The 13,248-nt window shown below is 33.9% G+C and overlaps 1 protein-coding gene and 1 pseudogene across 2 annotated transcripts; both read left to right on the top strand.

The window, feature by feature from the left end:
* Nucleotides 1-607: 607 nt before the first annotated feature.
* On the top strand, nt 608-1,402 carry LOC149547135 (putative disease resistance protein At5g66910). The gene has a single exon (XM_089791529.1). It carries the CDS (start codon nt 699-701, stop codon nt 1,359-1,361), a length of 663 nt encoding a protein of 220 aa, XP_089647655.1. The 5' UTR covers nt 608-698; the 3' UTR covers nt 1,362-1,402.
* A 130-nt stretch (nt 1,403-1,532) lies between these two features.
* On the top strand, nt 1,533-4,580 carry LOC149547134 (putative disease resistance protein At4g33300; annotated as a pseudogene). The gene is made up of 4 exons (XR_016354260.1): nt 1,533-1,953; nt 2,064-2,419; nt 2,742-2,929; nt 3,479-4,580. The product of XR_016354260.1 is annotated as a putative disease resistance protein At4g33300 (transcript).
* Nucleotides 4,581-13,248: the final 8,668 nt, after the last annotated feature.

Raw genomic sequence — 13,248 nt, 5'->3', positions numbered from 1 at the left:
ATGTTGTTTAGAGGATGATTAAATTGGAGGAAGAGATCCTTGGGCCCTTAAAAGTCTATGAAGAAGCCGCTCAATTGGTTCTCTTGGTTTTCTATTTAGATTTGTTTTGTTCTTGTATTTATTGATCTATTAATAGTTTGTTGACCTTTTATTGTTCTTAAATGATATGTTGGTCTTTTTCGATCTATCGATCTATACTTACGTATGTATAGTACTGAAGAACTCGAATGATTACTCTAATGTAATTGCTTTGTAAAAGATTCCAAATTCTTCGAAACCTCTCTTTGCTAAATTATGAAGAACTTTTTGGCATTTAAAGAATGAGCAAGGTAATCCGTGTGAACATCGAGCAAAGGCATTTTGTTTAGAACGCGTGAAAGGTCTAAGAAAAAAGTCAGAAAGGATTTGTTTCCAAATCCACATTCAATACTAGTCAACGAGTTTTGGCGGGAGAGTAGAATTCTTTCGTCCTTCTCACGCAAGGAAAATTCTTAGCTTGTTAGGAGCTCCATAAGCGCTTTCCTTGCACTTTCTCATGGCTGCTAATTTCCCCGTTTAGTCTTGCGTAGGTAGAAGCTCAAAGGAAAAACTCGCGCCACAGATTCCGTTAGTGACTTCCATTGACTTCATTCTTGAAATGAACCTATAACACTGATGTCTTATTTGCTATTCCTGGGGATTATCTTTGCGATTCCGAGATGGGGGAGATTGTTGCGAGCGCTCTCGCTGAATTCGGTTTGGTACAAGGCTTCAAAGCCGCTAAGAAAGGATTTTCCTTTATTACTAGCGTCAATTCTGATTGCCATAAACTTGAGGTAGATTTGAAAAGCTGGAAGCTGGTCGTCGACGAGATCTGCGAGTCGGGTTTGGAGTTGTCTCACGCCTGGCAGAGCAATGTAAGAGTCTTTCAGGAAAAGCACGCCGAAGGGCTTCAGCTGGTAGAAGAATGCAAGAAAACTAGCAATCGAAAGCTCCTCAAAAAATTCAGGTATGGAAAGAAGATTCGGAATCTGCAGAGCTATCTTGGCGATTTCCATAAGACAAACATTTTGCCTCGCATTATAAGGGGTTTATTGAAGTTACCCAAAGATGAGAATAATATTTCCTCCAATTCTGAGATAAACACCAGAACTGAGAATCTCATCCCCACCATAGAGCAACATGAATTGAGACACTGTGTCCCAAATATGCCGAGCTTCTTCGTTGGTTTGGATTCGATAGAGGAGTTGAAGAAGCTTATGCTAGACACCAATGTAAGCGCTGTTGGGATTACAGGACTGAGTGGAGTGGGAAAGTCCACATTAGCAACCGCCCTTTGCTATGATCACCAAATCAAAGTTAAGAACAGCTTTTTCCTCTAGACCATTCATAATGAATAGATCTAGCAATTGTTATTTTGAAATTCTGTATTAGGTTCACTTTTCTCTGTTTCCATGATTTTGGGTACTCTGCCTTCTAGCTTTTAGTACAACAGAGATATTGGGTCTTATGAAAAGGACAAAAATGAATCTTTGTGAACTTTTCTATTATGATTTTCAGAACACTTTAAAAGAGTGATCTACATCACTGTTTCGAAAAATCCGAATATCATGGATATGCTAGAGAAGATGTGGGATGACATTGTTGGAGGCCCAAAGCCTGGTTTTGGGAACTTGGTGGATGCACGCAACCAATTACAATGTCAAATAAATAGAAGAAATCAACGAACAATGGTAGTATTAGATGATGTTTGTTCTAGCCTCTAGGTCCAACCTTCAGAAATTGCTATTTCAAGGAGAACAATACAAGACTTTAGTAACTACAAGAGATGAAAACATTGTCCGTAAACAGAGCAACGCGGAGCTTTTCCGGTTACAATCCTTGCAAGAGGAGTACGCCCTTCAACTTTTCTGTCACTATGCCTTTAACCAGCTTACCGTTCCAGCTACACACGATGAAGAACTGGTCAAACAGGTAGCCTGCTGCACACGAAACCTAACTTATTATCATGCTCTCTTTAAGTCCAATATAGTTTTCAACGGTATTCACGTTTGAATGCTAAATTTAGCTCTAATCATGTGCAGGTAGAGGCAAAGTGTGATGGTTTGCCACTTGCTCTTCAAGTAATTGGTAATTCTTTGAGGGACGAGCCCACCCCAGCTTGGAAAATCGCTAAGAAGAAGCTTTCAAAGGGAAAAACTATATCTAATTATCATAAAGAGGAACTTCATGAACGCCTAAAAACAAGTATAGATGTGCTGGAAGAGGATGTAAAGCAGTGCTTCTTGGACCTTGCTGTAATTCCACAAGAAAGAACCTTTTCTGTAGATGTATTGATAGACATTTGTGTTTATGTACGTGGAATGGAGTGGGAGGAAGCCTTCATGGTTCTATGTGAATTATCAGCTCGCAGCCTGTTGGAGTTGAAAAGGGATCCTTGGTAAGCAACATTTCTACTTTGACAAACCATTTCTTACCTTTATTATGTTTGCTGGAACATTGCAGTCTGATGTGCTGGAAATTAAATTTCCTTAGTGGAAGAGTGTTTGAGCAGCTATTTTGGAAAGAATAGAGTTACTTTGAGCCTATGTTGGTCAGGTATTTCTCCATGATTTAGGGTCAGTATACATTTGCTAATTTGCAAAGAAAGTCCACCCTTAATAGTAAAACAGTTGTTCATTTGAAAGTAAACAAGTTTTGTGTATAAACCACACAGTTTATAATATTTCTTACAAACACAATCTAGTAATATTTGATACCAGGGGGTTGGCGATCACTCAGGACTGCTCATACGAACTATCATTTTCCCAACATAACGTATTGAGAGACGTGGCCTTGTATATGGTGGAACAGGACAATTTCAGTCCTTGTAGTAGGTTGTGTATGCCTGAAAAGAGTGATTGCATTCCCCCAAAAAGGCGAAAAGCTCAGATGGTGTCTATTCACACAGGTGACTAATACGGCTAGTATTTTAGATAATATTTTAGATTATATTATATATGCTTTGGATTTTCCTTCTACATTCCACAAACGGAATATTTGTCATTTCAGGTAACCCTGATATTTCTATCAGAACTAAACTATGTAGATGCAAGCTCAGTTGTGCATTTTTGATAATTAGAGATTGACAATAATTCTTTCTTACAAGTGAATGGTACACTTAATTTAGTACTTATTGCATTTAGATGATATTCATATATAGATGAAGCAGTGCTTCTTCTTGAGAGCTTATTCATTCCAGTATTACTTCAATTCAAACACACTTAACTATAAAGTTATCATTCATGAGATGACTTCTTATGAACCACTACTCATGAAACATAGATCAATGAATTTGATTCAAAAATTACACAATTCATACCCGATAGCAATATGATAATTTGACATAGCATAGAAAATATGTTGTCTTTATCATTTCACTCACCATTAAAAAATTAGTTAGAGATATTTTGAAGATTAAATTGTGGGACTGATTTTGATTATTGTTGGCAATATATAGGCACAATGGATGAAAAACAATGGGGACAAGTGGAGTTCCCTGAGGCAGAGGTTTTAGTCTTGTATTTCACTGCAAGCAAATACCGTTTTCCGACTCTTCTCCGTAAAATGAAAAAATTGAAGGTTCTTATAGTCCACAATTACGGTAAACGAAGAGCCACACTCAATGGACTGAACCTCAATGGACGGAACGTTTTTAATGCACTTTCTCAGCTTAAAACACTTCAACTTGAAAAGTTGATAGTTTCTCCTCTGTCTGATTGCTTCAATTTTCCAGAGAGTCTGGAGAAGCTATCCCTGAGTTTATGCGAGGGCCTTAATAACATGAATGAATTAGATGACGGTGAATTTTTCAACTTTCCCAGGCTTTCAGAAATTAGTGTGGACCACTGCAGTGATTTAGAGGAGTTGCCAAAAGGTATATGTTCTTGGAATTCCATGAAAAAAATCTCTGTCACAAACTGCCACAGGCTTGCAAAGTTACCTGATGAGTTGGGGAATCTTGGCATGCTGGAGATGCTAAGATTGTGTGCAAGCGCAGATTTGGAAAAACTGCCGCCTTCTATCCGTAATCTTCAGAAACTAGAATTTCTTGACATTTCACATTGTGTGTGTTTGAAGCAGTTTCCAGATGGATTTCATGAGCTAACGAGTTTGAAAAAGCTGGATATGAGGGAGTGCAAAAAACTGAAACAGTTTTGCAAAACTCTAGGGAAACTCCCATCTCTAACATATGTGATTTGTGATAAGGAGAACGAGAAGGAGACACGTGAAGCCAACTCCACCAGTAAGTTTACTGTTGAAGTTGTTGAAGAGGCATTCGGTTTGGAATGGCTTGAAGATTGACCAACTTACAATTTTCTTCAACCACACTAGATTTGTATGTTCAGTTAATGAAACAATAGATTTGAAAGTGTCTATTATGTTGTCTGAATTAAATTCCAATTATTTTGCTGGTCGCAAAATACAGGTTCAATGTAATACCGCAATTTGAATAACCTGCTTTTGGACAAACTTGAATTCTAGGCTTCACTAGAAATATTTGTGAATTGTTATATTTTAATTATTTTTCAATGCAAATTTTACCATAAGAGCATTATGCATTAAGGATTTAAACAATCGGTATGAAACACTTGGGCTTTCGCAAGATTTTGAGAGTTTGTTTATAAGAATAGATAGAGAACTATCAGATGTTATAACACTTGGTTTTAAATATGATGCTTGGGAGGGAAAAAAAACCTATTCCGAGTCGACATAGATTTGCATCCATAGCCATAAAGCTTCTCATTTTTCTTACAAATATTATTAATTGTAGGAAAATAGTATTAAAGTTTTTTATTTTTTATTTTTTGGAAAAATGTTTATATTCTAAACATAGGAAGAAAGTTTTACAGTGAAAGTAACGAGAAGTATTTCAGCATATAACTTTAAGTGATACAATGCAAGCAACATTCAATTTGTAATAAGATAGATATATTTTTTTCAGGAATATCAAGCATACGAGTATGAAACATATGTTCTTCAGCAATAAAATTTGTAATTGTTAATAGAGATCTATAATGATCTTGGGCACAAGCAGTCTGTTGAGACTGAACTGACTAAATTTGTGTCTTAAATTTTAGATTTTAGCTTGACTTTCTCTTTACTCCTGTAACCGGAAAAGAGTATCAGAAATAAATGAAAGTGCCATATAGATTGATGGCAGACCTTATAGGGAATGACAGGGGATTTACCTTTAAGAACAACGAATAAATAATGATCGTAAGCGTCCTTCAATCGAGCTTGACTTCTCCTTGGAAAAGGACAGACTGGCCCTCGAGGACCAAGCTTGAATTTCCCTTGAGAATTCTTTGAGAAGGTTTGCCTTTAAACTCCCACGATCATGCGAGAGATGTTCTTTTTCTACAGTTCTGCTAGTTTTTTTGAGTTCCTCTGGTTCTTTTGTTAATTTCATAGTGTCTTTTACCTCCTCTTGGTGTCTTTTGTGGTGGTTGCCTAACTAATCTTTAATTTGATTCATAACTGTAAGTCGATTAAAAGCCCTTACCAAATGAAAGAGAATTGAAAAACACGTATTTGCAATGTCTAGAACCATGTCTGAACTGAGATTAAAAACAAGTGAAGTGGCAGAGAGACGAAAACAGACACCATATTTGCCTAAAATATATCCTCAGCCTTGAGTAATTAGACTTGAAAGACAGAAAACCCATAAAACATATACAGAACAAAGGTATAAAACGAAGAAGAAAATGAATTCTGTTACGAACTAACAATGTACAATCCTATCTATCGTGAGATAATTACCTTGCTGGGGCATCCAACATTTGGGGGAAACTTGAAATGGCTTCAGTTGGCAGATAAATTTCAGAGAAACAGCTCTCCCAGCCTCTACAAAAGATTGTTACACAAAGCACATTCAATATCTGAAGGTAGTTCTGAGGGTTTCCATTCTAATATCTTATCGAACATCATGTTATATTTAGATATATCATTCCAGCCAAAAGAAATGACTGAGTGAAATACATGTGCTTGCGCTTATAGGCATGAATTGAATGGGAAAACTTACTGGAAAAGAATGTTGTAATTTTAATTAAGGACTGTCCATACTTAGAACACTAAAACACTAAGGTTGCTAATTTGATTAGATCTTGCAAAATGATTCTAAGAAAGTTGTTGCAAGATATCTCAAATTTGAAAAACAAGACAAAGAGATAGAAGAAAAGCCAAGGAGAAACCCAAAATATGGGTTGTGCTGATCACACGGTCAACTTATTCTATTTATAAGAAAATAGGTATTAAATGTTGCTTACACTATGGTAGAAAGTTGGTATTACAATTAATGTTGGATGGTGAGGCTGGTGTGTTGGTTGGTGCTTGGATTGTGGTAAACGGTTGCACCTATTTTTATTTCCTTCCCAGCTGTGCCAACCATGTTGTTGGTTGGATAATTAATTTACCACTCTAACATCCCCCCATAAATTATTTATCAAATTGTCCTAGAAATCCCTCCATAATCTAGAATTGATAGGTCCTAGCCTAAAGCCTTGTTAGGCACCCATTTACAATCACTTCTCAAATACCAGGATTCATTTTGATTCTCCTCATCAAAATCATTTTAGGTTTTTATGGATTACACATAATCGATGCTTTGAAGTGGTTTCAAGCTTACCACATGGAGAACTTGACAACATCGCACAAGTGGTTTGAAGACCACCACAAACTTTGCATGAAAGTGGTTTTGACTCACCACAAACCTCACTTCAATAGGATTTCAAAATCATTATAATCCTCAAACACTCAAGTGCTTTAGGATTACCACAAACCAAGCACACACTAGTTTGAAATAATCATCATAGGGAAACTATCATCACTTTGGGCCTTTATCTTTCTGTTCGTGCATCAAATTGATATTGATTCCATATAAATAGACATCCATCTATTAAGATAAATGGGTACCCAGCCAATGTACTCACTAGTTCTATAGGAATCTTTTTTAGATACATGGTTCATTAATATGTTAAAGAAAAATCCTTTGGGATACACAACTAATAATGCACCCCATACATTCACATAGCCCATTAACAATCATCACTAATTCAATTTTAATCACTTTGTTGAGGAGATATCAATTCCACAATCTTCTATTACACGATCACCTTGACAACAACACTTTTAGATAGACATATTCTCTAACTTCCGATCCAATAAGTTAATCCCATATTAGTACACACAAGGTTTGCACCATGACAACCAACTCACCACCAATCCAAACTATATTCACTAAGTACAACTAACTTCCAAAACTAATCTATAACATTATAGTAAACTAGACATACATACTTTAAACACAAAGACATAATAAACACTTTCCATGATCAGTGTCTTCCATGCCATGTGTATGTATTCTCTGGTACTCCCACTCAATGCTCCACATTCTTCTAATCTATGAATGACAACTTTAGAAAATGCTAGCTCAAATAGACTTCAGCTTTGGCTTTCATCTTTTCATGGCTTCTCTCAATTTTATAGCTGACCTTCAACCTCTCATTTTATTCTTTTCACCCAACTCAAAATGTATATTTCTAAGCCCACATTGCTTAGATTCATTGACAGCTCCTATTAGGGTGAATGGAGAACACAATAGTAATCAAACACACAATATGATGTACTGCTGCATAAACAATTGTTAATCACTTCAACACTTTTCAGCTCTTTCAGCTCACTTAACAAATTAAAATTCATTAATCTTCAATCAATCTTCATAATGGACAACCTTTTCACATCAGCAGTCTTCTTCACAATGCAAAAGGAATCCTTTACACTTCTCAATCATAATCTTTCACTCCACACTTTTCAATCACTCTTTCACTCATAGCTTTCTCGAGACTCTTGGATCATTTACCATAAGATCTGATACCAAGTTAAAAAACCATGGAAAAATCCAAAATATGGGCTCTGCAGATCACAGGCCTAGCTTATCCAGCTTATTCTATTTATAAGAAAATGTGTATTAAATATTGCTTACACTGTGGTAGAAAGTTGGCATTACAATTAATATTGGACGAAGGTGTGTTGGCCGATGCTTGGACGACGGTAAAGGGATGCACATGTTTTTTTTATCTTCCTTTATGTGCCAACCATGTTTTTGGTTGGATAATTAATTTACCAGTCTAAATGGTCTAACTCATGATTAATTGGCTGTTCTAAAACTAAATACTATAATAAAGCATTTCAATACACTCTGAAGAAGATGTGGGACTGCGCATATGGGCAAAATTTTATTTTCAGAAATCCCTACTCTGACATAATAGATGGATTCCAGCACCCATTTGCCTGTCGTCCTCCAGATTTTTTTTCTGAAAATTCCTCCACTCGAGTAGCTTTTTTCCGAAATAGCATTGCTCTGGGATCGTGCCAAATTGCACCTAATCAACAAAATTTCAAAGGCCAAGGAGTTTGTATTGATTTTTTTGAGTGAAAACAGGGTAGGTAAATCCCCAATAGATGGGCTTCTGAACTTTGAATTTTTTGCCTTTCTCTCATTCACAAAATATTGAAAGAGAATATCAAGAAGTCAATCGATCACTGCAAACCAGATGTTGATCCTCTTCATGATATCAGAAGTTTGTACTCAAAAGAACAGTAAGAGAAAATGGTAATTGAGGTTTTACTGCAAGAAGACTCTAAAATTGTAGAGGAAATCAAGAGGAAGACGATATGAAGGACTTGGGAATAGACTTTATTCAACCTTTGTTCATAAGAAAATCAGAAAGTCAAATGATCATTTCATCACCTCTGAAAGCACGTCCTCAAAGAGAATACAACCAAAAAATTTGATGTTGGTATTCATGCTATCAAAAATAAATATTATAGATTGAGGAGAATCTGTTATTCTCCTCCATTTTCTAGTTTTTCATGTTTATGGTCCAAATTCTGGAGTCTGTAAGAAATAGTTATGGGATATTTTCTTTGAGGTCCTATATTAGTTCCAAGAAGAAAATTTGTTGTTAGGAAACGTCATAAAATACAATCATATTTTATTTTAGCCAATTCATTGATTGATAGTAATCTTGCAAATGACTTCTTTACATCAACAAATGTAAGGAAAGTTTTTCTTAGACTGCAAGACAGGTTGACATGTTTTTCTCAGATTGCAAGATAACATGACTTGCTTTTATTATCAATGTTTAGTTTTTTTATAATAATTTTATTTTCAATTTTTGAGCTCAAATTATTTTATCATTCAAATATTGCTCCAACCTTTTAAAATATCAAACTTTGGATCATCTAAATTTGAGAAAATATAATTTAGAAATTTCACTTTCATTCTCTTGTTCATTTATGTTTAAGTCAATGTAGTTTAGAGATGCCACTTTCATCCTTTGGCTGAAACAAAGGTCTAAAGCTTCTCCTTTTATTATTGGCTCAATGATATATCGGTGAGGAAAAAAACATTAATAGTCGGTATATAAAATTAAAGAATATAATTTTCTTCACTGAAAGAAAATATTTATTAAAAAAACAAAAAAATTGTCCTTATTAGAGGAGGTTGATAAGGTCATTAAAAAAATGGTAGGACTCTCTCCGCTTATCAACCTACAAAGGGCTCAAACAAGATCTTGTAGAAGCATTAACTGAAGAGGAATTTTAAGAAAGGAAAAAGTATAGGGAAACATGATCTAGAGAAGGTGATACAAAAATATTGTGTTTGGCTCTCAACTATTGTAAAAAACTAACAAACATATTATTTTTATTGTTGTTTAGTAAGGATAGATACTACAAGAAGAGAACACTATTAAACATAAAGCAATAAGATTATTGGAAACTACAATTGGAACAATTGTTATGCTGTCATTTATGTCAAACCTATTGGTGAGATAGTTTTCTATCTAATCTAAGTGTCATATCTATTTGATTGATGAAAAGGATTTAAAAAGTTATTCGTAACAAAATCATCTAGAGGATAGGTTTTGTTATGAAGATGAAACTACAAATGCACATTTTATTAGTTGGACTTTGACAAAATAAATAGATTGTTTAAATCATGTTACAATTGGAGAAAATGGTAATGCTAGAGTCTTGAAAGCATGAACAAAGATAGATCAAATACATAGTCTTGATCGAGCAATAGAGTAGAAGATTACAAATTTGAAGTATATGCTGACTAATGCTAGTATTGATTGAGCGCCAAAACAATCTGAGCAGAATTAGTGTTGACTGAGCATCATTATCAACCAAGTGATAGTGTATGTGTCAGGAAGGGACTTTAATAACAACCAAGTAACTCAATGATGACTGAATGTCAAAACTTAGTGTTGGTCAATGAGCAACATTTTAACTGTTATGATAAATTGTAATATCTAGCCAACTAAATTAATTTTTTGGGATATGGAAAGTGTGTTGAAGATAAGGATTGATGAGCTAGATCATTTAATTCTAGGAGAGGATTTGGTAAACAACTTAAGGAATGGATTCCAAGAGAAGTTTCTAGAAAAGAAGAGAAAAAATGAAATGGTGATCAGATTTATAGTATTTGACGAATCCAATTGAAAACCCTAAGATCTATGGTGTTGTTTAAGTGGCAAAAGATTAGAATTACCTATTTAATGAGGTACAAGGCCTAACCTATAGTACATCTATATGTGTTCCTATATGTGGATGCTTGTAAATTTGAAGTAGTGACTGATATTATTGACAAGTGAATCTAAATAGAAGGCTTAGAAGAGTTGAGAAGACTTGACTAACTTCTTGAAGGATTGCCAAGAGAATTAGAGACAAAGACGAGAATGGAGGTCATGCAATGAATTAGTGTGTGAGATCTGAACAAAGATTTGTACATGGAAAGTGAGTTGTACTTAATAGATTAAGACCCTAATGTTACTTTCTAACCATTGTAAACTATATTTGAAATCCTTCAATTAAGGTTGACCTAAAAGTCATATGTAAATATTTTAATAGGGTGACATTCTAATCGAATGTTCTACAGTCCTCTAACAAAGAAAATCCTAACAGGGTGATTAAATCCTTTAACAAGGTCACATAAAACAATGTGTTTTGTAACCTTTTACATGGTTGGCTCCTTACAGAGCTTACTTTAGAAGAGTTAGAATTGTGACATGTTGCTAGTGGTTTTTCTCAAATTGGGTTTTAACGTTAAATCCTAGTGTCAAACTTGTGTGGATGTTATTATGGTATTTTACTGATTAATATTTAAATTCTGCAAGTCTTTTATTTTAGGATAGTGAATTGTTAGTTGATGTCATTAAAATTTTACAGTAGAGATCGAGCAATGAAATGATAAAATCTGAAGTTGATTAAGTATTTGTTTGATTGGTACATCCTGACCTTGTATAATTGATTCATCCCCCTCTCTCAATTATTATAAATATTCTAACATAAAATTTCCTCCAATGTGTTTAAGAACTATCCGTGATCCTCTAAATTTAAATCTATAAGAGTTTCAATATGATGACCATCATTAATACTCAATCAAGATGATTATGAGATACTCCTACAACTGATTTCTCATGACAAAAAAAAGTAATAGATTATTGTCTCCCTACAAATTAGGCACTAGGACACATTTGGTTTACATGATTAATCTTTCCACAAGTGTTGGTAATTTATTGTGAGAAATATTTTGTTTGCTCTTGAAGATTCAATAAAAGATTGGTACTATTCATAAGAAGTTGAATACTACTCAAATGGTTCTGATCCCTCAAAAGAAAAATATATCCTCTTTTGTTGATTTTAAGCCAATATTTTAGGTAATCTACTCATGTCTTTTATCAAAATATGTTACAAGTAAATTGAAAAAATCAGTTAAAACAATTTCTCAGAGTAGCAATGAGCTTTATTTTAAGCAATGAAATTGTTTAGGGTCCAATAATAACTCAAGAAGTTCTTCATTCTATCTATCAATATAAACTCCCAATAATGATTATCAAGTTAGATGTGATAAAATTCTAATATAGGCTTATTTGGGATTTCCCAATCCATGTCTTTACAAGATTTAAATTTTACAATAAGTGGTGCAAATGGATCAACTTTTTGATCTCCAAACTAAAGATATTAGTGTTGGTAAATGGACCATGATTTTCCTTTTCCAATATTACTCAACAGTTTTATCAAAAAATTCCAATTTCTCTTTAATTTGTTTGGTCTAATGTATGAAGTCTTGTAGCTTCTCAATAGCACTAGAAGGCTATACCAACCACCAAAACCCATATTAAAATGACATAATCTCTATTTGCAATGATACTTCCTTGTTCAAAGAAGGCTAAAATTATTAATGGAGGTCTACAAGACATATTGTGCTATTTCAAATTAGAAAATCAAAGCTTTTAAGTCAAAAATATTTTCTTATGACTCTTTTGAAAGTGTTAGGCATAGTGGAGAGGACCTAGGAGCTGATCAATCTAACTTCACAATTCTCAAAGTCTTACATGAAAAATTTCAAATACTTAAATTTTTTAAGAACTATTGGCTTGGAAATTCCTTTGTTTATAACTATGGTTTCATGGTCAGACCATCAAATATGATGTCATGCAACCATGTTTTAAACTAAAGTGATCACAACAATTAAAAAAATGTTAGACAAACACAGTGCAATAGGGACACCCTTACTTATGGAGCTGATGTGATATCATATTATTGATTACATTTTAGAATAAGAGATACATTTCATTTAATTATTGGTACTCATCATTACTAAAACAACTTTACCATTGCAATTATTAGTATAATATAATAAAAATGATAGATAGTAAATCATAAGTATGAATATTAAATTAAAACTATTATCAAAACTACTAGAAAGCATTCAACTATTGTGTCCTCTCCCCTCTTATAAAAATTCTAAACATAACATAGTTGTCATGTCAATAGTTAGAAAAGTATATGGCTTACACTATCAAGTAAATGAAAAATGATTGGAACGTTCCTATCAACAATCCCAACTTTGGTTTCCATTCTTAAGATTTTTATGACATATCATGAAGATAAAGAATAAAGATCAAGGATTTTCTTTGGCAAGAAACTACTTGAAATAGGAAAAACTCCCAGTAATATCTTGGAGTAAGTTGTGTATATAGAAATTCAAGCATAGCATCCAAGTATCCATCATCTTAAACAAAGGAATATGTCCCTTATAGTGCCACTCCAATCTAACAATATATTAATAGGTATAGCTTGCCAATCATTGATGAGAAGATATTGACTAATAATGATTTAAGGTAAACATGCTTAATAATGGTATAGTAAGAGTAGAGA

This window comes from Cupressus sempervirens, chromosome 7 (assembly GCF_028749045.1).
Source record: "Cupressus sempervirens isolate cs-2001-9-10 chromosome 7, ASM2874904v1, whole genome shotgun sequence".
Lineage (NCBI taxonomy): Eukaryota > Viridiplantae > Streptophyta > Pinopsida > Cupressales > Cupressaceae > Cupressus > Cupressus sempervirens.
Note: the sequence above shows the minus strand (reverse complement) of the source record. Positions and strands in the feature narration are given on the sequence as shown.